General features: G+C 39.8%; 1 protein-coding gene across 1 annotated transcript; it reads left to right on the top strand.

The window, feature by feature from the left end:
• Positions 1-217: 217 nt before the first annotated feature.
• Positions 218-24407, top strand: LOC148035553 (Glutathione S-transferase family protein). Its single transcript, XM_087677512.1, has 6 exons — positions 218-681; positions 20747-20881; positions 21038-21122; positions 22454-22548; positions 23299-23466; positions 23713-24407. Exons 1-6 carry the CDS (start codon positions 234-236, stop codon positions 23871-23873), a joined length of 1092 nt encoding a protein of 363 aa, XP_087533638.1. The 5' UTR covers positions 218-233; the 3' UTR covers positions 23874-24407.
• The last annotated feature ends 329 nt before the right edge of the window (positions 24408-24736 follow it).

The following is a 24736-nucleotide window of genomic DNA, read 5'->3' on the forward strand; positions in this document are numbered from 1 at the left end:
GCTACAATAACATGGTTCTCGCTAGCTTCTACAATAGGGACACTAACTCCATTGATGACAAGCAACATGAACAATGGGTCAAATTCACCTGGTTCTCTTACAATAGGGACACTAACTCAACCTAATACCAATAATGGTTTTCATGAACACGACATTGTCATCACACATTGACATTCGCAATATGTCTTTCGTGGCATTACTTGTAAGCATGAATTCTGTCAAGGCTTGTGTGAATGCACCCGAGCCACGTTCGCGAGCTAAAACGTGCAAGGCAAGTAAGTTATTTGCTGGTTGTAAGACATCTTAGCTTAGGGTTGTTCTACTGCCGTTTGCCCGCGAGTGAACGCTGTGATCGAGAGATGAGGCCTCAGCTGCTACGGCGAGCTTCTGCTTTCTATCCGGGTGGAGGCAGGTTCTGCCAATCTTTGGCCTACGGCGGGGTCTCCTCGATCACCTGCCATGCCCCTTCATGGAGGTCTTCCTCCGACTCAAACGGAGACGACGGCGTAAAACCACATCTCTCGATCGCTCCCCTCATCGCTGCTGGTGCCATCTCTATCTCATTTGCTGCTTCAAATTACAGTGTTGTTGCCGCCAAGGAAAGGCCTATTGCCGATCACATCCCCAAAGACGTCGTCCTTTACCAGTACGAGGCATGCCCTTTCTGCAACAAGGTGAAAGGTACGTAAATTTCTGCTTCCTTCTCAAGGTATGGCTTTATGTGATAAACTTTGGAACTGTCACGGAAGACACGCTTTATAGTGTATGCACAGTATCCTGTATACGGAGGCAAGAAGGAATGCCAAAAGCATGGTTGAGAATAATAATGTCGAGATTTAACGAGCACCTTATTAGTTTTATGTCAACTACACTATATGTGATGGAGTGGCAATCAACAAAACATTTATTAAATCTTTCAATATTTTTTTTTAGTGAACTCCTTAGTTGGGTATGAGGGCAATGTGAAGCACGAACTGCAATGTCCGCCTCAAGGGGTGGGAGGGTAGTGGAAGGGCTGGAAGTAAGCTGCTAGTGGGAGGAGGAGTAGTAAGAGGTTGCAACCAGTAGAAAAACATAGGCGAGGAGAGAGAAAAATAAAAAACGCAGACAGCAGGTGAGAGAAAGACTAAAAACGTAGGTATGACAGCTTGTAGGAGATAGAAAGACTAAAAACGTAGACATTGCGTAATTACATTTATAAGTTGTGTCGAGAAGTGTGTCATTGAATCTTAGCCATTCTTAGTTTTGCTCAACTGTTTGAAGGTGCACAGTGGTGTATATGCTTTCAAAACCCTAATTTACAACATTCATTTGGGTTTCTTAGCCACCTCGAAGTGCATGTGCCATGCCCATTAAATAGAAGCCCAAAGAGTAGAGTAGGTGTTGGAAAGCAATTACAGTAGATATGATAGAGATTGTACATTCACATTATTAGGTTAGGATTCAGTAACACACATGCACACACACACACTCGTAGTGAACAAGTGAGCAACAAGAGAAAACAGAGTGTTGGATACTAAGTACTGCACCCATTGATGGGCGTTCACACGGGTAAAAATCCCTTCCTAACTAGAAGATAAAAAGTGCTAGTGGATAAGGGAGTGTTAACACCAAAACTACAGAGAAACATGAGGTGTAACAAGTTACAAAATCCCCTTGAGTGAATGATATGAACATATATAGGGAATAGGTAGATCAATCCCAAATAGGATCAAGCCTAGAGTATTGCAAATGGCTTCAAACTTCTCTCTAGAGAGCTTTTATTCACACATCTACCAAGTTGTCCTGTGTAGGGACATAGACCAAGTTAATCTCCCTTGCATGGAGTTTCTCTTTGATATAATGATAACACATCTCAATGTGCTTAGTGTGTGCATAAAATATTAGATTTCATACAACTACCGTGGCATTGATTGTTGGTATGTGGGTGATTGCTATCCAACACTATGGTTGACCAAAAGTTGTTTTGAGCCATACACATTCCAATGTAGCTCTAAATATAGTTATGTATCTAGCTTCATAGCTAGATGTGTCCATTGTAGATTGCTTCTTGCTTAGCCAAGAAATACATGAATCACCAAGCATGAAACAATTACCACTAGTGGATACTTGTGTGTCGAAACAACCAGTCCAATTACTGTTTGTGAATGCATGCAAGCAAAGAGAAGTGCCTTTAGGATAGAAAAGGCCCCGTGTTTGAGTGCCTTCAAGATAAGTGAAAGATACATTTAATTGCCCGCCAAGGTTTAGTATTAGCACCGTGCATAGTGCATAAAGCATGGCAATTGGGAGATCCCATAGTTGTAGTAGTACCATTTACGAAGGGTTCATATTATACTGTACTTTAGGTACCATATCTTATGTATTAGTACCATAAGGTATCAACTTAGTGGATATCTTTTTTCCCATCCAAACTACACTTTGGGATGAGCTAAATGCTCCTTACATTGATACGATTCCCTTGTGGAATTAGGTTATTTGAGATTTAAACAATTTCTCTACCTTATTTTGTATTTTAAAAAAAAGTTTTAAGTTGCTTTTAGGATATAGTAATGCATTTCTATTGTACCATATTTTAAAAAAATCTTATGGTATCATTTAGTATCGTATTTAATTGTATTGTACCATATTGTACTTTTTGTACTTAACAAACATGAGAGACCCTAAATTGAATATTTGGCTGTGTGTTACAAAAATAAAATGGACGGCCAATGGCTTGCTGATAAAGAGAAGCATCAAATGGACCTCCTATATTCTGAAGTGTAATCTTGTGGCGTGTCTCAAGTGGAGTAGAGGCATGCTTGCAGTCTTGCATGTGAAAATGCTCAAGGAACTGCCTTATGTACTTAGATTGTCTCAAAATAAGGTCCTCAATTGCAACAAACTGTATGCTAAGATAATAGTGAGCAAAAAAGATCTGTGACACTAGAAGTATGTTGCAATTCAGCTTTTAAGGCTGCAATCTATGTCTCATAATGTTTGCTAGCATCATCTCATCCACATAATGAATGTGGATCAAGAGGTTATGCCTATCTTTGTGGACATAAAGTGTGCTCTCAATTTGTGGATTACTATATCAAAGAGCAATCAAATATGTTGCTTGTATCTTTTCATATCATGCCCTAGGTGCACGCTTCAAACCATGGAGGGCCTTATGCAACGGGCACACTTTACTCTCCAGGCCTTTAAACAAAGCCAAGAGATGGTGTGACATAAATCTCTTCATGAAGATTAGCATTCAAAAAAGTAGTCTTCACATTTAGTTGATGCACATGCCAATCAAAATGGGCAGCCAAAGCAATGACACTATGAATAGTAGTCATATGTGAAGTGGGTGCAAACGTCTCATTATAGTCAATCCCATGCTATTAGGCATATCTTTTGGCAACAAGATGTTCCTTGTGGCAATCAATGCTACCATCAAATCTTTCTTTTAATTTGCAAATCTACTTTGTGCCTATAGCACGATTACCATTAGGCAAGTGACATAACTTGTGCCATTTTTATGAATAGAGTCCATCTCTAACTGATAGCTGCCATCCAATGCTTATCCTCTAAAGCATCATGTAAATAAACGAGTTTCTTGTTGCATGCAGTAGCTGCTAGTGCATGTGCAACCGAGTTACGTTGTGTGAGGTGAGTTGCTGCTTTAGCTTTATTGGGAAGTGGAATGGATTGTTTGTTACCTCGCAATGTATCCGACAACCATCTAGGGCTTGTTTTAGCTTCTCGAATAGCGACCCTCTCATTGGTTACTTCATCATAAGCAATTCCTTGATCAATGGGCCAAAAGTCAGGCTGTTGTTCAACATGCGTTTGTTATTGATTTTGCTAATGTAAGCCCTCAGTAGGTTACTGAAATTGACCAAAATCGGGTGCACTTTGTTGAAACAATGGTAACAAATCAACAAACATATCCATAGGCCCAACATTGGGCTGATTTTTGCAGTCCATGAATGGCTAATTGGCATCCTCAACAAACACTACATCTCTACTAACAAAAATCTTGCTTGTGGAGGTTTGGTAGTGGCATTGTCCTTTACTTTCTGTGCTATAACTAATGAAAATGCATTTGGCATCCTCGTCTTGCAATTTATATCCTTGTGGTTGTGTACCAAAGCATATGCTAAACAACCAAAGACACGAAATTGTGACACTAGTTATTTTTGGCCATTCCAAGACTCATAAGGCATATATTCATCCAAGACTCATAAGGCATATATTCAGCCAATGCTTTAGTGGGGCTGAGATTAAGCGTATATATTGTACACATTAGCATCAATCCAAAATTTTGGGGACAGCTTATTGTGTGAAAGCATACAATGTGTCATCAGTTCAGAGTTAAATTCACTAAAATTTGTGCACAATTGGACTCGAAAATTTGGGGGCTTTGCAAAATTTGTGAAATTTCTGCAACATTTACCCGTATTTGACACTCTGGATGATGTATTAATGGGTAGATTTATTGCAAAAGTTTTGGGGCTTTTCTCCTTGGTGATGCATTTTGAGCTGATTTGTGCTTTGACAACGAAATTACAACAGATTCACTACCGAGTGGGAGAAATTTGGACTTGGGATGTATTTGCAACCGATCTCCACATCATGCACTTGAAAGTGGCATCCCTGAAGAGATTTGGTCTGGCAAACTTGCTTCATATGACCACTTGAGGGTCTTTGGTTTCGAATGCTATGTACATGTACGTGTTGATAGCAGAACCAAACTTGACATGAATTTCCACAGAGGCATCCTCATGGGTTATGGAGATGAAGGTGAAATGGGTTATAGAGTTTGGGTCCCAAAGATGAAAAAGGTACTATGTAGCTGATATGTGGTATTTAATGAGTCAAAGTTGCTGAAAAATGCTAGATCTAGTGATCTAGACAAAAAGAAAGTGAAATCTCAGTATATCAGCCACTTGAATTGCCATCAGCCACCATTGAAAATTCAGCTTTGCTTGATGCTGGTTTTGATAATCAGCGTATCATTATTAAGTCAAATGAAAATGGGCAGCAAATGGATACTAAAAATCAGCTTGGGCAACAAAATCAGCATGCTGAAAATGAAATCAACAGCTTGAAAATGTATTACAGCAACCTGAAAATGCAGTTCAGCAGCCAAATAATGAGGTCATTGGCATTCCTTTGGATGTGGATTCATTGCCTAATACCATAGATCATTGGATGAGAAGGTCTACATGTGTCAGAAGACGTATAGGGAGGCTTGATCCCTCTTTGGACTGCATTTTACTCATGGATGAGAGTGAGCCCCTTACATATAAAGAGGCATTATCATGTGAGTTAAATAAAAAGTGAGAGCTAGCTGTGTGGGAAGAAATGAAATCTTTGTATTCCATTGCGCAAAGATAGAAAAGCTATTTCTAACAAATGGGTTCGTAAAATCAAGTGTGTGGATAGCAAACCCAAATACAAAGCCAAGCTTGTGGCTAAGGGTTATACACAGAAAGGGGATTGACTTTTAAGAAATTTTTTCACTTGTTGCCAAAATGACCACTTTTCGAGTGTTGTTTGCTATAGTAGCATTTATGGATCTTGAACTTGATCAAATGGATATTAGAATTGTATTCTTACGCAGTGATTTAGAAGAAGAGCTGTACATGAAACATCCAGAGGGCTTTGTTATGCTAGGCAAGGAGCATTTGGTGTGTAGGCTTAAGAGAAGCTTGTATGGTTTAAAACAGGCTCCTAGATAGTGGTATAAAAAGTTTGATGCCTTCATACTCTCATACGGGTTTAAAAAAAGCAATATAGATCATTGCTTATATATATAGGAGGCTGATGATGGAAGCCTTATAATCCTCGTGCTTTATGTGGATGATATACTTATTGTTGGTAAGCATAAAAGTCAGGTTAATGAAGGACTTGGGTGCACATTTTGGGCATGCGTGTGACAAGAGATAGAGAGCAACAAATTTTCTTTCTCTTACAAGAAAAGTACATCAGCAAAGTACTTGATCGTTTTGCTATGGTAGATGCTAAGCCACTTGGTGTTCCTTTACCACTATACCTTAAGCTTAACAAAGCAGATTGCCCAAAAGATGATAAGGGAGCTAGCTCTATGAAGTGTGTTCCTTATGCTTCAGCTTGTGGGTCACTCATGTATGCTATGGTTGCCACTAGACTTGACATTGGTCATGTAGTAGGAGTTGTGAGTACGTTTATGTCAAATCTTGGCAAAGCACATTGGGAGGCAGTGAAATGCATCTTCCGGTACCTTAAAGGCACACAAAGAAAATGTATTTGCTATGGAAAGGGTACGTTAGATCTGCAAGGATATTGTGATGCAGACATGGAAGGTGACTTGGATACTCGCAAGTCTACTAGGGGATACATATTTACCTTAACTGGTGGGACCATTTCTTAGTGCCCTAGATTACAAAAGATAATAGCGCTCTACCACTAAGGTTGAATATATTTTAGTCATTGAAGCTTTGAAAGAAGCTGTTTGGCTTGGTCGTTTGGGCTACCCACCAAAACACATGTACTTGGATGTGATAGCGAGAGTGTTGTATGCTTGGCTAAGAATGCCATGTTTCACGTACGTACCAAACATATTGATGTGTGGTATCACTTTATCATACATGCTCTGGATGATGGTCTAGTCACACTAAGATCAGAACACAAGACAATCCTGTAGATGTTCTTACTAAAAGTCTTGCAAAGGCTCAACATGAGCATTGCATTTGGCTAGTGGGAATTGGTTAAAGGTTCTCCAAGGATCTTTAAGTGGGAGGTTCTTGGGTGTAAAGGCCCTTTGCTACTCCCGTGTATAAATTTACTTGTACATGTGACCGCACCCTTGCGGGTGTGAGTGTACTGAACCTTAAGTATAAATACATTCTCTTATTCTTTGTGTGTACCACATTGGTACACACCCAATTGGAGTATCCACTCTCTCCGTAGTCTCTACTGCTGAACACACCTCATTTTCTTTGCGCACACCACTTGGGCACTCTTGCTCCCCTTCAACAACTCCCCCTGTGTTGGTGATCTTTTGTACGGAGTGTAATATCAGCTTGCATCCACTGTCATTTTTTGCCAAGGCCAAGAAGGTTTTAAAGCATGCAAATTCATTGGCTTTGTGCCTCTTAAGCATATACCTAACAAGGACAGGTCATGTCATCAATGACGGTAACAAAGTACAAGTATACTTCAATGGATTTGACACACGTAGGTCCACAAACATCACTATGCACAAGCTAGAATTTTTGATCAGCACGTATAGATCCACCTTAAGGAAATGAAGCATGATGCGTTGCTGAAGCATATGGTATCTTGGCCATTTCAGCCTTATGCGCTAAATCAGCACAACGAAGACAAGGCAAGTAACCCAAACGGAAAGCACTTTCATTCCTGTGTGACTCATGGGTCCCAACCGGCCATGCCACAAAGAAACACTTGGCTGCTTGGTCACGGCAACAACATGGTTACGCACACTAGATACATGAAGTGGATACAAAGTATCACTCTTGCAACCTCTGGCAATAACCCTAGATCCCTTACAGATCTTTCATTTTCCATCACCAAAGGTGGTATGAAAACCATCATTATCTAGCTGCCCTGTGCTAATCAAGCTCTTGTTGAGTTGAGGTGCATGCCGTACATGCTGAAGTGTAAAGACAGAGCCATGCTGAAACTGTAAGTGCATACTGCCAATACTTGCAATCTCACATGCATAGTTGTCCCCAAGATGGACAACACCATGTCGACCCCCTGTATAGGCGGAAAACCACTCACGATGAGGGGTGACATGAAAGAAAGAACTTGAATCAAGAATCCAGGTATGCATGTCATCATCTGTATCTGTAAGTAAAGCATGTGCGCGAAAGTGTGCTCCTACTGTCACTGTAATGAGTAACTACATTCACCTCTTCAATTTTTACACTGCTCTTCTTAGGCTGACTGTCTTTCCTCTCTTCCTTGCTATCATCTGTCTTCTTGCCTTTTCCTTTCTCTTTCTTCCATTTGTAGCAGTCACGCGTAAAGTGACCCTTCTTGCCACAATGATGGCATTCAACATCTTTGCCACGTGATTTATTGCGTCCCTTGCCATCATATTTGCCCTTTTGCTATGATTTGCCGCTTGTATGCAAAGCACTGGAAGACTTACTGGATGCATTGTTCTGTCGATTCATCTCTTCCATAAGTAGAGCACTCTCTACATCAGCATACAAAATGATCACATTAGAATTGCTCATAGCAGTCCTGAATGTATCCCAACTCTTTGGTAGAGTGCAAAGCAAGAAAGTAGCCTTAAATTCCTCATCAATCATGAACTTCAAGGCAACTAGTTGGCTGAAAATCGAGTTAAACTCACTCAAGTGAGTAGACATTGCTGTACCTTCTTTCATACGCAAATCCATAAGCTTTTTCAGCCAATACACTTTGCTTGCAGCACTTTTCTGTGCACACAGTTCTTCTAGTCTAGTCCATATAGCATATGCAGAATCCAAACCTTTAATGTTGAAGAGCAAGGCATCAGAAATCGATAGCTCTATGGTTGAGCGTGCAAGCTTGTTCAACTCATCCCAATCGTCTTGATCCATGTTCCCCTTTGGTTTTGATTGGCTTTGCTTGCTTCTTTTGTAACAGGATATTTTAGCATTGTTTTTGCCACATTGCAAAATTATATGCGCCTTCAAGCTTCTTGATGTGCATCAGATTAGTGCTGTCATTCCTGCCAGCCATGATTTTCAGCCCAAATGTGACAAAAAAACCAGCAAATGCAGGCCCAAACTGTCAGCCAAGTGACCAAGGTATAAACAAGTACCAATTAGCAATAAATGACCACGCAGAAGTACAGATTTCAGATCTGTAATTAAGTTTTCAGAAGCACCAAACCAAGTGCTACAGCATTATCCAACTGATTACAGCTGTTCCAAGGGCATGTGCATCACATTACATGAGAAATCCCAAAATTTCAGCTGCAATTTCTGTTGTACATGTACCCACGAGCATAAAATTTGACACAAACGGTCAAAAGTCCCAAAATTTTGTGCTCAAAGCGTCAAACACACATTTGCATTTCCTTTGTCATGCATAGGACAGTCCAATTTTGCCAAAATAAAGCAGTTTCAGCAAAACCCCCAAATTTTACCAAGTGTTGATGTCCAAATTGCGCGGAATTCAACTCGGGTCCTGCGTATACATAAAATGACCAAATGCTGCACAAATTTTGCCCAAACTGCAGAAGCCCCAAATTGCACGGGGTCTTATGTGTCTCAATGTCGAGAAATTGGGTTAATTTCAGCCCAATTTGCGCATGTACATTAAAAGCCCCAAATGTTAGGGACAAAATGTCACAAATTCATGCAATTTCTGAGATAGATTTGCTTGTCCTGCATCAAATTCCCCAAATTTGGGAAAAACACAAAATTTGGAAGTTGTGCCTCCACGGTGAATATCTCAGTGGGCAAAAGGAATTTCAAGAAGAAATTGATTTTGTCAGAAATTATGTGTGTCCCTTACCTGTCGCCCGTCACGCGTCGCGTTGTCAGATCGCCTGTCAGAAAAATGCCGCGTCAGCTGGTCGTTGTGCAGTCGCCCCCGTCGCTCGTTCGTGAGTCAATTGTGGAGCCCCGGTTGTGCAACCCCTTGTCGTTCTGTAGGTCGATAGTTCGCATGGAGCCCCCATCATGCAGCCTGTCACACAGCTCGATTGGGCCCCCCGACCAGCTGCGGCCCCCGACTTGCTGCAGCTCGTCACCTGTCACGCAGCTCGACTGGGCCCCCGACTAGTTGCGGCCTGTCACTTGCTACTGCCCGTTTTGTTTGACTGTTGCCCGCCAGCGATTCCTGCTCGCACTACCTCTTGCCGGCCACAGCAAGCTGAAAATGTTGCTATTGGGCAAGATTCATGGCCTTCAGGGCGAGGAGGTTGATGACTAGCAAGGTGAAGAGGAATTTGACAACTAGTCCAAGAATCGGATAAGGACAACAGCAAATCTCTTTGCTGAATTGGCAAAGGATCCTCAATTTACCCGATGTTTGAATGCTCCAAAGAAGGACATCAAAGGCAAGAAGAAGAATAAGTCTTCTATACCTTCAGGGCAGCAAAATGCATCTAAGATAATACCAAACCCTTTATTTGAAGCTCGCAAAGATGGCAATGAAACAAAAAGGTTGGTACCTATGGAGCAAGGAATGCAAATGCAAGACCATCACAGAAGTGCCAATCCAATGGATTTTGGATAGCTGAGCATGCATGCTATGATGGGGCAACCAAGATATTTTGGTGAAAGCACGATTTTTCATGCTATGGTTGGACAAGGATTGTATACGGGAAGGTATGACTGAAGTCCCTATGGTATGCAACAACCAATGCACGGTGTGCAAGGTCCAATGTATTCGGGTATGGTTGGAAATATGCAAAACTCTATGTTTGGCAGTATTGGCTTGATGCCTGGGGCACAAAGTAGCATGCTTGGTATTGCGTCTGCACCCTTGAATGCTTATGGGGCGCAAGGAATGAATACTGGTCATATAAATGCTCTGTTTGGCGTTGGTTTTGATGTAAATTCAGCAAATGCACCTTTTTTGCAGTAGCTAGTGTGTGACAACCTGACACCCAGAGGGGCAGCAAAAGATTGTGATGAGGGTGGAAAAGTAGTGAAGTTGAAGTCCCTCAGCGGTACACAAGATAGGCTAAAAGCTTTTGACTTTCATTCAGTAGTTTGATGCAGCCTATTCAAGGGGGAACTTCATCGAGTCCTCAAAGATTTGAAAGGCAGCTTTCTTTCTTCTCAAATAGCAAAAATCAGCAGTAGCTTCAGCAACTTTGCTCCTTTCTCATACATCCACACTCACCTCAGCCTTGTTTTGATGGCAGCCCTCCTACTTGCTTTTGAACGCTGAAAACACAACCTTGTGTTGCTTTGAAATCTCCTCTTCAGGTACGTCCACCCTGTGATACCATGTGAGATTGAAGTGTATGATTGAGATTGCGAGTGAACAGAGAGAGAAGAGAGAGAGAAAGAGAATGGAACACATAAATTTTGCAATGAAGAATGCTGTATAAGGAAGCATATAAGTACACCGGTGCAGAGTATATGCTTGTGTATATCTCCACCTTGAAGATCTTTGTGAACCTCGAAGTATGTATAGCAGTCTCCAAGATCAGAAATCTGGAAACCTGTGATCAGAGAATGTCTAATTGTGTGCTGAAAATAGGCAATAAATAACTTGAAAAGAAAATGGTGAAAATATGTTGTTGGCTGCATTGTTGATGTGGTGATCTGACCGGCGTTGGCACATCTACGGATATATGAAATTGCCTCGTGTCAACCACAACACACACAATCGTTCAAATTCCCGACTGATAGGAAATGCATATATACACAACCTCTCTCTTAAGAATGCTTGTTTAGGGGATGACAATCTCTAACAATAGGATGATCGAGAAGTTAAAAAGATTTGGTACTTGATGTAGAGAAATATGAGGAGATACATGATTTATGTATTGGAAGGTGGAATGTCTATAGTTTACCTTAGCATTCAATTGCCTTTGTTGTGGACCTTAAGTTTTAGGGCAAGGATCAAGAAAATGATTCTGTGGTGAATCTACATTGGAGGCTTATTCTAGAGCACATGGTGCTTGATGTGGATATTAGGTGTAATATCAGAGATCAACTTGCCATGTATAGGAGAAGACGAGACTCCTATGGTTGTGATAACTCAGTTTGACTGTTGCATGATTGGGCACCTTTGGGTGGGAGGACTTTGGATCAGGTGGACTGGAGTTGCAAAAGTTGGCTGTCCGCATCTTAAGTTAGATAGTAAGCTCCTCTTGCTTGGAGCAATCATGGAGCACCTGCAATCATATTACTTCAAAGAAAAGGAATCATCTTGTAGTGGAAAAGGCAAATGACTTGGTCTTCGTGAGTGCTAATTTGGATGCTTTGCAAATGTGTTACATCACAGGTTGACCCATTTACCTAGTGGGTGATGGAGCAGGAGGAGGAGCATGCTTGTTTTATGGAGACTGTACGTGGCACCCATGATAATGAGGCTAGCACTTCGAGAGTTGTAGATGCTCATTTTGCTATTGATGATGATGATTCCCTCTAGATTTGGGTTTGATCCTTGCTGATATCTCCTTTTGTATGTTGCTTCATGGTTGGTTATAGCCTCACAAACATGACTTATTTGCCTATGTGATGTTAGATGTCATGATCTGTAGTTAGTAGTTACTTGTATTGTTTAGTCTTTTTACACGTTCAGCTATATGCCGTTTTTCTTTTATCTTTTTCCTTGTCTTTTTACTTGGTTTTTAAAAATCGAGAAAAACTAAAATCAAAAGAAAAAAAAAAGCAAGGCCATAGCCAAGAGATTGGGCCTCCATTATCCTCTCTCTCTCTCTCTCTCTCTCTCTCTCTCTCTCTCTCTTCTTTTTGTGAAGGACCTCCATATCTGCCATAGCCAAGAGACAGGGTCTTCATATCCTCTTCTCTTCTCTCCTCTCTTCTCTCTCTCTCTCTCTCTCTCTCTCTCTCTCTCTCTCTCTCTCCCCCCCCCCCCCCCTTTTTTGTATTTGTGTTTGTGTAGCCACAAACTACTCATCTCTGCATTACCCGCTTTAATCTTGCATCGGATATTGTCAATTCTCTTTCTCCCACATTGATCCTGAAACGCATCCATATTCAATTGGAAAACCTTTTGTCTTTCTTTTTGTTTCCTTTCTTTGGCTTCTTCGACTGCCGTAGGCACTCTTTTGCGAGCCTTAACCCCTTTGATTCTGAAGACGATGTTGTTGGAAGCAGCCCTGCCAAGAGTGCCTCTCGTGCCTACAACAATCCTTTTGATGATGATGCTGTAGAAACCATTGGTCCGGCCACATCATCGACGGGATGACAACTAGATGATCATAGATCTCTGGCCTCTTGTTAGTGCAAGGAGATGCTTGTGCTCGATGCCAAAAATCCATTCAATAACGATGAGGATGATAACTTCTGGTTTGCTGGCAGAAATCCTAGACATGGAGCCTTAGTGAAGGACGAGAGAGGAGAAGAGCATGGTGCATGTGCTTAAAGTAACAGACACCAATTCAAGAACTTGTTTCTGGAATTGGAGATGCGACATTGAAGATTGCACGGAAAAGCAAAGATGTAGGAGCGAACCAGGCTAAGTTGATCGAAGGTGGTATGAACCAGGCTCATCGGATCAAGGAAAGTAGCCACAATGCATTCAAGACCAATGGTCACATTAATGGGAATCGCAATTTGAAGCCAAGTGGTGGTAGTGGGGAGCTAATGGAGAACAAGGCATAGCTTCAAGGATGAGATGAATTGCTCAATAGCGAGAGTGCCACGAAGAACTTCAATGCTTGGATCACATATGATGATAGTTAGTTTCAAACTTAGGACCTTGAGTATTGGAGCACTAAGGAGCTTGAAGGTTATGGGTTATAGAAGTCAGAGGAGACCACCAATAAGCTTCAAAATTGTCTTAAGAGTGGCTGAAGACATTAAAGGGAATGCTGCCAAAAATCTCCTAACCCTTCATGGGCAAGGAGAGCAAATAAGGACTCATGAAGTGGCCATAGATATTGATCAGAATCTTACCATTGTAAGTATGCATTGCCTTTGTCAATATAGTGTTTGTCTGCATATAAGCCAGAACTGCAGTTTTTTAAGAACCTAGTCATTCTAAGAATGCATTGCCTTGGTTTAACTTGATAATGTAGTGACTCTCGAGTCTCACTCATGGATGATGGTCGAGAAAGTCATTGGAGACTTGTATGGAAGGGCCAAGCTCAATTACTAGTTTATTTACCTAGAGAACATTGATACTTGTGCTCAAGGCAAATAGTGAACTTTGACCTTTTGGAGAAACCAAAAGCATTTTTACACGGTTAGCTTAACATCATATTTTCTTTACTCCTTTTTTCCTTCAATCCTCTTTTTTGTTCTTGTTTTTTCGTTCCTTATTTTTGTTTCACTTCATGCGTTTTGGTTCTCGTTTTTTTTCCCCCCTTCAATCCGCTTTTTCGTTTCTTGTTTTTTATATTTGCTTTCGCTTCGCGCTTTTTCATTCTCGTTTTTTGTTTTTGCATTTTTGCCTTCACTTCGTTTAGCGTACCTCTGTGCTTTTGTGGGCTATTAGTCCGCGGCCTCAATACTAATCCTACGCCAAGGGTCAAGGACAGTGTTCTGCAGCTTGTTCTTGGTCATCTTGTTGCTTTCCGTGCTCTACGGCACATGCTCTATGGTGTCCTTCTTTGTGTGGTGTGCTCCATGGATGACGGCCTTCTTCATGGACGGGCACTTGTGAAATACATATTGCTCCTTGGTTTATTGACTTCTTTCTTGCTTATATAATATCCTTTAGGATCTCACAAGGTGTTGTTTCGTGGCTTTTGATGCGCTCCATGGTGCTTTGCTCCATGTGCTACCGTCCATCATGCATCAACTCTTCATCTAGGTTAGTGAACATGCCTTGTCGATGTACGTTACGTTCATATTGCCATTTCTCGTCTCATTGATTCCGTCATTCGTCTCGTCACTTCATAGTGTCTTGTCGATATTCAATGAATTGATCACGTCAATGTAATAATCGTACTAATATCAATGTAATAAACATACTAATTAGTTAACATTATGTTAGTTCACGTCAATTAATAAACGTAGAAATTAGTACTATTACCTAGTTATTAATTAATAAATGTTAGTTTAGGTCAACTAATAAACATAGTAATTAGTAACGTTACTGGGCAAAGTAGTTAGGACTTATTTATTAGTAGGAGTTAATTAGTTACTTATGAGTAATTTTATTAGTAGTAGTACTATAAATTAATTAGTTAGACTTATGTAGTATTAGTAGTAGTTAGTAGTTAATTATTAATTGTAATATTAGTAGTTAGACTTATGTAGTATTAGTAGTATTTGTAGTAGTTAGTAGTTAATTATTAGTTGTAATATTAGTAGTTAGACTTATGTTGGTTAGGCTTATTAGTAGTATTAGTAGGTGTAGTATTATTAGTTAATTACTTAAACTTATGTAGTATCAATAGTATTTATAATAGTTAATAGTTAATTAGTAGTGAAATGAAAGGAAAAGAAAACGATCTTTTGAACATATGGAAAAAATGAAAGCATAATGATCTTTTAAATGTATCAGAAAAAATGAAATTGTATTTCTTTTGAACAAATGGCATATTTTGAATGGACGGGAAGATGTCACCTTTTCTCATAATTATTTAAATACGCAGAGACATATACCAACTCTTTGGTATGCTATATAGCATGTTTTTTCATTTCATTTATTTTGGAAAGTATTGTTAATGTTTATTCAGTTTAATATTTGTTGATTTTATTTATTTATTTCAATTACTATTAAGTGAAAGAATTAAAAATCATCACTCTCGCACATAAAAGATATAAAATAACTTTTTTATTTTTTTAAAAATATGCAATTACGAAGTATAGTATATTGATTTCATGCACAAGTGTAGTGTAGTTGAATGATAAAGATGTATTGGTCTCATTAGCATCAATAGACGCTACGCAAAAAAATAGTCACAAGGCATCCTTCAGGATTTCTAGAAAAAGAAAAGCTATGGCTTGTAGAAAAATATTATTAAAACCCTTTACTGCAACTTAGTACGACATAGACAAATTCGAATTGTCTTGGACAACAGAATATTAAAGTATCATTGAAACACTAATAATGTGTGTATCTTGTGGCATAGTCAAAATGCAACATCATGTTGTCATCTCGCAAAAAAACGATACATCTACAAAAGAAATACAATTAGCAATGGCTTAGTTAAGCACGATTCTCATCCTTGTATGCCAACAACACAGGCAACATGATGATAATGAAATGCGAACAAAGACAGAAACAAATATGTGGTCTCATTGTTACCAAACTATACAAAATGAGTTCTCAATGCAAAGCCGATACAGTTTCAACACTTGAGCATCATTGATACATCCATCTTGGTCTCCAAAACGACAATATCAATTGTGAACAAAACCTTGGATCGTTGACCAATTCATGATAACTCTCTAGTCCCTTGGAATGATGCATTGCTTTTGTAGCCATCTACTAGAATTGACTTGACTACATCTAATATTGTGGATGTGCTTGCTTTCAACATGCTATATAGCCCACTGATCTAGAAGTACATGGCTATAGCAAAACATCCATATCCAAGGAAAGGGCTTTGCATCCTCACCATGCAATCCATCGAAAGGATTGTAGAGCTCCATTGTGAAAGCTCTCCGTTTGACCCAGTGCTCCAAGAAGAACATGGGAATGAAAGAGGTTATAGTTGGCTTGACAATATAGTTGAGGCAAGTTGATGACAGGCATTTCAAGGAACTGATCAACACGAGTTTGCATGCATCATACTATGGAATAATAATCGTCTCATATAAAGAAGATCAATGTTTAGGACTTACGGCTTGCCTACAAGAAGCTCGCCTTGCCTAGATATCACCTTGGAAAATGCAGTGTTTCCATTCCTATTCCCACTTGGCCATGGCGGCTACGATGGCAATATCTTAGTGAATACATCAAGGTGCGGGCATCAACCCTATCCTATGTGTACACCTTACACAAGCCTTACATCCTAATTCTATACCAGCTAAAACAGGTTGTCTTTATTGTGAACAACACAAGCACAACTTGCCTTCAAAGGGATATCGACAACTATAGGCGTGCAAACAAGAACAACTCCAATGAGGTCGTTAGGCACATCCTTCGCTATAGTGTTCCTACTTCAATACCGAGATCCCCATCTTGGCATCGATGTAACTTGAAGGACCTTATCACAATGGTCGACGTATGGGGCTTGCCTCATTTCTTCCTTATGTTCACTGTAGACAAGGTCACTAGTATAAGGTGGGCCGAGATCAACAAGTTGGAATGCATTGCAAAGGAGTTCAATCTTGAATTCTCATGGAAAGATCGTCCCATCGAGTGTGCCATCCTCTTCCACACCAGGTTTCACCTTTTCTTCAACCAATACATTCTTGGCAGAGCTGTGCTTGCATTGGGTGCGTCCAACACCATGTCATTAGGTATGAGATCCAACATAGGGGCTCCTTACATGCACATGTGATCCTATGGTTACATGAGGTAGACGTTGCAAATGCGAAAGACGAGATATGCGTGTACATTCCATCCAACAATGATCAGTGCAGTTTGACAAGAAAACTAAGAGCCCTCGTCATAGCAAAGCAAATTCATAGGTGCCGTCATGCTTGCTACACAGGCAAAAGTAACGGCCATTGTAAATGCAAGTATGGATTTTTGTATGCCTCACGTGATGATCTGAAACCAATAATAGACCTTGAAACTCGCAATCATTGACTTGAACTATATAAGTGTACATATTCTCCTTTTAAGATTCTCCATGTATTTAATGAACCCTAAATCTTATCTACAAAGGTACTTCACTTTAAAGCACGTCACATGTCTAAACACTATCGGTAAAACTGCTACATAACAAACATGCAAGAATTGCATATGGAACATATGTAACTTTATACACCTTTACTTAGCTGAATGTGCCAACCGAGTTGACTTTGCCCTTTAAAATTTATTTTTAGTTTGGACTCTTGAGTTTTCATGTCATATGAATCATGTGACATGGCAATGAAAAGATTTTCCTTTGTAATACGTCGATATTTAAAGTTTGTCCATATGGTTCATCATTTGTCATTTGCTTATCTTGTGTTGATTATGTGAAATGCTAATAAATACAATGAAAACTAATATTTTTAAAGGCTAAAGTCTGTTCTTTATGTATTTTAGTACAATAAAGTCTAATATGATGAGCTCAAAATTGTTTTATATATAAAAATTCATTTTTTAAATGTCCCCTCCCCTCCCCCTCGAGGTTTCCGTTCCTTGGTTTTGGCCGTCCTTGTCCTCCCTTCAATGTTTCTATCATTATTAGCTAGTACAATTGCACGCTCGTTGTCACAATAGATAATAGCCGGTGCAACATATGGGATTGTGAGTTTCAAGGTGTTAGTGCTGCCATCAAAGAGAGTCTTATACTCAACCTTGACTATGGAAGTTGCCACTGCCTTGCTTAGAGCTAGACCAAGAAATGGGAGTTGTGCCCAAGGTAAAGAGATAGCGGTTGTGGGAATGCCGGATGTTGGGATCTCCTACCCAATGAGAATAAGTGTACCCTTGCAAATGTAAATTAGAATCATATGTTAGACTAGAGGAATAAGTGCACATCAAATATTTGAAAACACAAAGGGATGCAATTCAATGTGATATCCTAGGTGCTATGAAATATTGATGGAGCAAGCTAATTGAGTATGTTAAATTTGGCCTAATATAAATCAACCAAGGAAGTTTCTCTGCAATAGATCTATAGGTATTCTCATTGAAGGGTTGCTCAAGGGTATCCTTAGATAAGGCGACAATTGGATCGAGAGGTGTGGCTACAGGTTGTGTTTGATTTGTACAATATTTTTCCGCCAACCAAAGAGTGTATCTCTATTGTGACATAGACAACAGGTTGAGGTCTGTCATCTCAAATGTAGCATAGAGCTGGGCCTTAATTTCCGCTATGGTGGTAGAATTTGAGGCAATGATGAGTAAATTATCAAGATATAGTGAGATATAGTTGATCCTCTTTGAAGTGATATGGACATATAAGTTTGGGTTCTAATGGGTAGAATGGTATCTGTGAGTTTGAAGGAACTCATCCATCCTTTGGAACCAAGATTTGGAGCTTGTTTTAGCCCATAAAGGTCTTTTTGTAAGCGAAAGACCTTATCTTTCTGGTTAGCAAATTAAAATCCGGGTGGTTGCTCTACACAGACTTCCTCCTCTAAAAAACCGTTCAAAAAGGCACTTTTGACATCCATTTGATAGATTGGCCAACCGTGATGAGCGGGTAGTGCAAACAAGAGACAAAATGATGCCAACTGTGCAGAGGAGCACCTCTTATAATGTTGCATGTATAATTTATACTATTCAAGAATTTAAGTGTTTTTGGTGCAGAGGTTCAAGTTGCAACTGGTATTACCTCTGGTCCCTTAATGTATGCTTATTATTAGTATCAACATAAATTCTGTTTCTTGTTTTGGCCTTGGCCTGAAGCTCTGTGTCTAGTGACTTTGAATTGGGTTTTGGTTTCCTCATTTCCGAAACTTGTGGGAACTATGCAAAACATATGTTTGCTATTGAAAGGAGATGATGACAGTTGGCCCATTTTCTTGGCACAATGTGAGATTGTTAGGCAATGGATGTTTCAGAATAGTTGGCCACAGTTAGAATAATGTCACATGATCCATCTCATGTAAGTCATTAAAACCCGAGCCAACAAATCAGGCTTTCTTGCGATGAGCAATTCGAGACATAGTTTACCCTTTGGAGTGGGCTCCAAATACAGCAAACTACTGAAACTCGACACCGATTTTGGTGTGGGCTGTCCTGGTAGCGATGATGCCAATAAAGGAGGCCAAACACAGCAGTCCAGGCTGAGTAGGTGTCACAGAGGTTGAGGCAGCAAAAGGAGCACTTAGTGGAGAAGCTGGCTGAACTAGCAATGCTATGGCTGAAAAAGCAGGTCAGCAGCTGAAAATGTGGGCCGTGATGCTGTTGCCAACAGGCTGATGATGTTACCAACAGGCTGATGATGTTACCGGCATCAGGAGATGACATCAGCAGCAGCAATCAAGTTGCCAACTGATAGACGATGTTGTTGGGTCAGGGCAGACACTGTTGGTGGCTGAATGTAGGGTAAGAGGTTGAAAGGTAGGGGTCACGGATGCTGAAGGCAAACGCAAGGGATGGCAGGTATGATTAAGGATTCACTTTAGAAGAATGGACCTGCCCATGGTCCCCCTTTAAAGAACTATTTGAGCCACTTGTCCTACCCAAAAGTCTCAAGTTTTGTATTTTAATAAGTTCGATTGAGAGTGTGTTTTGGGCCTATACGAGGAGCAAGGGAAATCAGCTTGTAATTTGAGATGAGCTCTAGGGGTAAATCTGAGGCTGCTTAACATGCTAGCTTGAAGTGAGAGATGCCTCTTTTTCCTGTAGTATCTCTTGCAACATGGCAAGTCCACAGAATGATGTCATGTGTGTGGTCATAAGACATGCAGAAATATAGTAACATTATGGTGGGTTGATGGGATGGCCTAACACCGATGGTTTGAAGTCCTAATCCTATTTGAGGCAGCAATAGTTGAGTTGTAGATCTGTGCTCTGAATCATTGAGTTTTATCCTATACTGGGATGGACAAGTCTTTTGATCTTTTGGGCTATCATGATTGTGTACTGACTTTTGCATACTCTTAATAATTACCATCCATAGAACATTCAATTACTTAATTCCTTTACAATCTACATTTTCTATGATTTAATGCGTGACGTCCATTCTTCGTTGTACATAAACCATTTGTGATTTATCCTTTTGTTATCCGATATATGTCCTCTTGTAAATTTGACATAATGTGCAAAAAAAAAAAAGTCGTTTTAGTTCTTTTGGTTAATTGGCTTCTTTCTTGTAATTTGTAAATTTATGTGCATCATCCACTCGTAGGTGTAGATAATGCATTCATGCTTTACCTTTTTGTAACAAGTTATTTAACATGGGTTCTCTTGCAAATTTGTTGTTGTTACAACATTTTCTCACCGCCATTCATATTGTTGCCTTTGGATTAATACTGAAATTTGGCATTTCATGCACTAAAATTGCAATTAAAAAATAACTTTTGGCTTAATGTTACTTTTTTTTTTTTTGGTGAACTTCTAGCTTTTTTGGACTACTATGACATTCCTTACAAGGTAGTGGAGGTGAACCCTTTGGGCAAGAAAGAGCTGAAGTGGTCGGATTACAAAAAAGTTCCAATCTTGATGGTCGATGGCCAACAAATGAATGATTCTACGGGCATGCTTGTGACCCTCATCCCTTTCTGATGCTGCTTGGGTTTGATTTCTATGTTAGTCTCATGCCTTGTATGAGGAGAGCATGTAATGGCTAGTAAAAACTGTTTAAGCTGATGTGCTTGTGGGGCTGAACTAAATATGCTCTTTGTATCTGCAGCAATAATCACTGCTCTAAATGAGAGACTCAACCCAGGATCACAATTAAGTCCAGAAGGAAAAAAGGAAGAGGAGACATGGCGCAGGTGCTGGTTTGCTCCCCCCCCAAAAACAAAAACACACACACACACAAAACCTTCTCTTTTCCTCTTTTTTTTTTGCACCTTCAAGGTCTTAGATCAACCCTTTCTGAATGTAGTCACATTTGACTTTGCCAAGGCATGCTTAGTTGCTATATACTTTTTTCTGACTTTTGCTGTACCTTTTAAGGTTCAAAATAATACTTTCTCTGATTGAGTGTGTTGTCTAGGTAAACCTGCAAGACTTGCATAACATGACCGGGGCTATACTGAAGCTTATAGTGTCAGGTCCTTCTGCTAGAAACGGGGCTTCTCTTACTTTACTTAGCTAAGTTTGTAGGATAGATGCTCCTCTGATCAGAGTTTGCCGTCTACTTAAACCCACAATTGTCACTAATAACTTTTTACATTTCATGTGGCAAGGTGTAGGATTACTCCTTGTCACATATGCAACACTTGTAAGACTTGCTTGGCATTGGATCCATCTGCTAGAATGGGGGCATCTGTTACATTACTTGGGCCAAGTTTGTAGGCATTTCTTCTCAAACTGTGCATTGACTAAAGACTTTCGGCAATATTTGAACTTTTAAGGTGCACAGTAGGTCACTCTAGTCATGCAATCAAAAATTTGAAGGCAGCCATAAGCATTGTGACCATGCTTGGTTTGGAAGGCTATCCATCAAACAACTAGTTATAATTTCACCTTGTAGTGCATAGGAATGACAATCTGAAGTTTTGAAAAGTACTAGGCCTCGTAATTTTTGTTTTTGACTTGTTTCTGAGCACAATGGTCTACACAAAGTTGCATAGAACCATCTTTAGCTAAGAGAAGACTAAATGATATCTAAATTGATGCTCACTCAAGCTCAAGTTTTCTGGTTGAAAGAGGGTGCTGTCCCTCTAGTGACTTAATAGCATGTAAAGCAGCTTTGGAACAGATGCCTGAGAAAGCTTAGAATATGTTTCCTTTGAGCATCTGGATATTTGAACTGGTAGAAATCTGATGCATATTTCAGTATCTCAACATCAACGGCAAACATACTTATGAAGTTTTGTTGGTGTGGTGCTGTTAATGTGCAACTTCTTTCTTCTTTAATCTAATATTAATATGGTACAGGTATTATGTCTGTGTTTTAGCTCATTAGTGCATAATATAATATTCCTCGAGGATTGCTTTGTCTGAATTTATGCTTCGTCCTGAAGGTTCTGTCCAGAATCATGCTGCGACCTATGTGCATGGTTTGAAGTCAATATAAATATGCAGACCTTATACATGTGGGAGTAAACTTTCCAGTTTCTAGGTTTTGGTGTAAGTTGAGTCACCTGTACTTTTGCAGGTGGGTTGATGAGCATTTGGTACATGTTTTGTCTCCTAATATATATCGAAATCCATCAGAGGCGTTGGAGTCTTTTGATTACATCACAACTCATGGTGAGATCAGGATTACTCGCACAAATTTAAAACAAAGTTTGACATCCGTGTAAACTCTGTTGAAATTAAAAAGTGAATGTCTGTAATCCATGCTACATTGGTGGTATAGCAGTAAGTTGTAGCACATTTATGTGAGGTGAAAATCTACAAGTTGCAACAGATGTGTTACTATCTGTAAAGAAAACCCAAGTAGAATCGTTCTGAGCCTGCTCAGGAGCAAGGCTGATCAAGGTAGTCATTAGATTCAAGTTGCCTTGTGCATGCAGGGAATTGGGGCTGCTTCTAGCTTGCCTTCTTTTCTTATCATTCCAAGTGGGGAAAGAGAAGTTTTTCAGAACAACTGCACAGAGCAAGCTGGGCTTAGGGTACTTCTGTGTTGTGGTTAACTAGAACAACATTTATAGCTGTTTGATTTTGTTTTGGCTTGATTAAAATCGTTCAGTATTATAAATATGTATGCTTATGTGTAGGTTAGATTAATGCAAAGAATTTGGAAGGGGACGCCCTGTATGCTACCCTTTTAGCTAGTTTGCAGTAAGAGGAGGATCCTAGCAATGAAGCTGGATGCACAAGGTCTAGATTGATTAGGGGGCAAGCTTTAATGACCTGAAGCCTTGCATATTATAAGTATCACTGGCTTGAAAAACTAACATTTAATTTTGTAATGCTTCATTGATTTTAGTTTTTCAAGGCAGGCCGCAGTTTTACTTTATTTTGTAATGTCAGTGGTGGTTTCTTTATTTTCTCTAGGCAATTTTACAACCATGGAGAGATGGATGGGAAAATATGTGGGAGCTGCAGCCATGTATTTTATTGCAAAGCGGCTTAAAAAGAGACACAATATAGATGATGAGCGCGCTGCCTTATATGAAGCAGCAGACCACTGGGTCAAGGCCCTTGATGACCGGTCATTCATGGGTATGTATATGTGGACCTTTTTATTGGTCATTTCAGTCTCTGTTAACACATCTTTTTGATTTTGTATGTCGAGTGCCTCAATGTTGGAACTGAGAACTGGTAGCTTGATACTCCCAGCTCATGGCTAGTGTCTTTCTTACTTCCTTCTAACTTCCTTGATCTCAGTCTTTCATACTGCATTACTACCCATGATTGAAGATTGTAAGGAGAAAAGTTTTGTAACTAGATGTAAATCTGTGTTTGCAGGAGGAAGGAAACCCAATTTAGCTGACCTTGCGGTCTTTGGGGTGCTAAGGCCTATAAGGAATCTCAAAGCTGGCCAAGATATGGTACATAATACTAGCATTGGACCTTGGTATACACGAATGGAAGCAGCAGTTGGTGAATCTGCAAGGTTACAGGAATAAAGCTGGAACTAGAGAAGAGGACATATCATTTTACTTTTTCTAGCATTAATTTCCTCCACTGTTTGCCTGATTGAGGGTCCGAGCAGACTTAAAGATATAATTCAGGAGTCTGCCAACTATAGTTGAGTGAGCTGGTCAATCCTGGCTATGAGAGTTACCATTTATATCAGTCAACTAGTTTCAAAGTCTCAAGTTTTGCCTAATTGAGGCTACCGGTGGTTTTACAGATAAATTAGGAGTCTGCAAATGTTTTAGCTTGAATAAGGTCCATCACATTCCAGGCATATGTATGTTCACACCGTTTTTGTAGCTTCTTTTGCAGTGTGCTAAATTTGTGAGCATACTTGGGCTTTTTTTTTGGTTGGGCAATCCTTTTTAAAAATAAAATAACGCTGTACAGCATTAGAAATAAAAAGAGATGCCCGACGTGGTAACGGAGGTAAGGTTGAAGTATAGGATGGCTCCTTGGAATTTTGTACTTCGCGTAAGGACTATATGCCAGTGAGGGTGTGTTCTTAATAAGCACACTCTTCAAACCTTTCTTTAAGGAGCACTGGGCCCTTTGGTAAATAACATGACTAGTTGGAAGTTATCTTATATTCCCCCATATTGAAAAGCTGATTTATTTTTGGCTTGTCCTATGCTGTAGCGAGCAGTTTGGGTGACAATTGCCCTTAGCGCATAGATTGACAAAGAATTAAAATAAAGAGTCGGTTGACAGAAAATCTGTAAGAAGAGTCATCTTGGATCGTTCTTTGAAAGCTCTCTTATCACCAGTAATCGCCATTAACCATCATCGGCCTTGTTTACAGCAATTGATCAAGTGATATCTATCATTTTCTTGTGGATTGTTTTTTGTGATG

The sequence above is a fragment of the Lygodium microphyllum genome, chromosome 5, assembly GCF_053477565.2.
Source record: "Lygodium microphyllum isolate KBCC chromosome 5, Lygodium_microphyllum_v1.1.10, whole genome shotgun sequence".
Classification (NCBI taxonomy): Eukaryota; Viridiplantae; Streptophyta; class Polypodiopsida; order Schizaeales; family Lygodiaceae; genus Lygodium; species Lygodium microphyllum.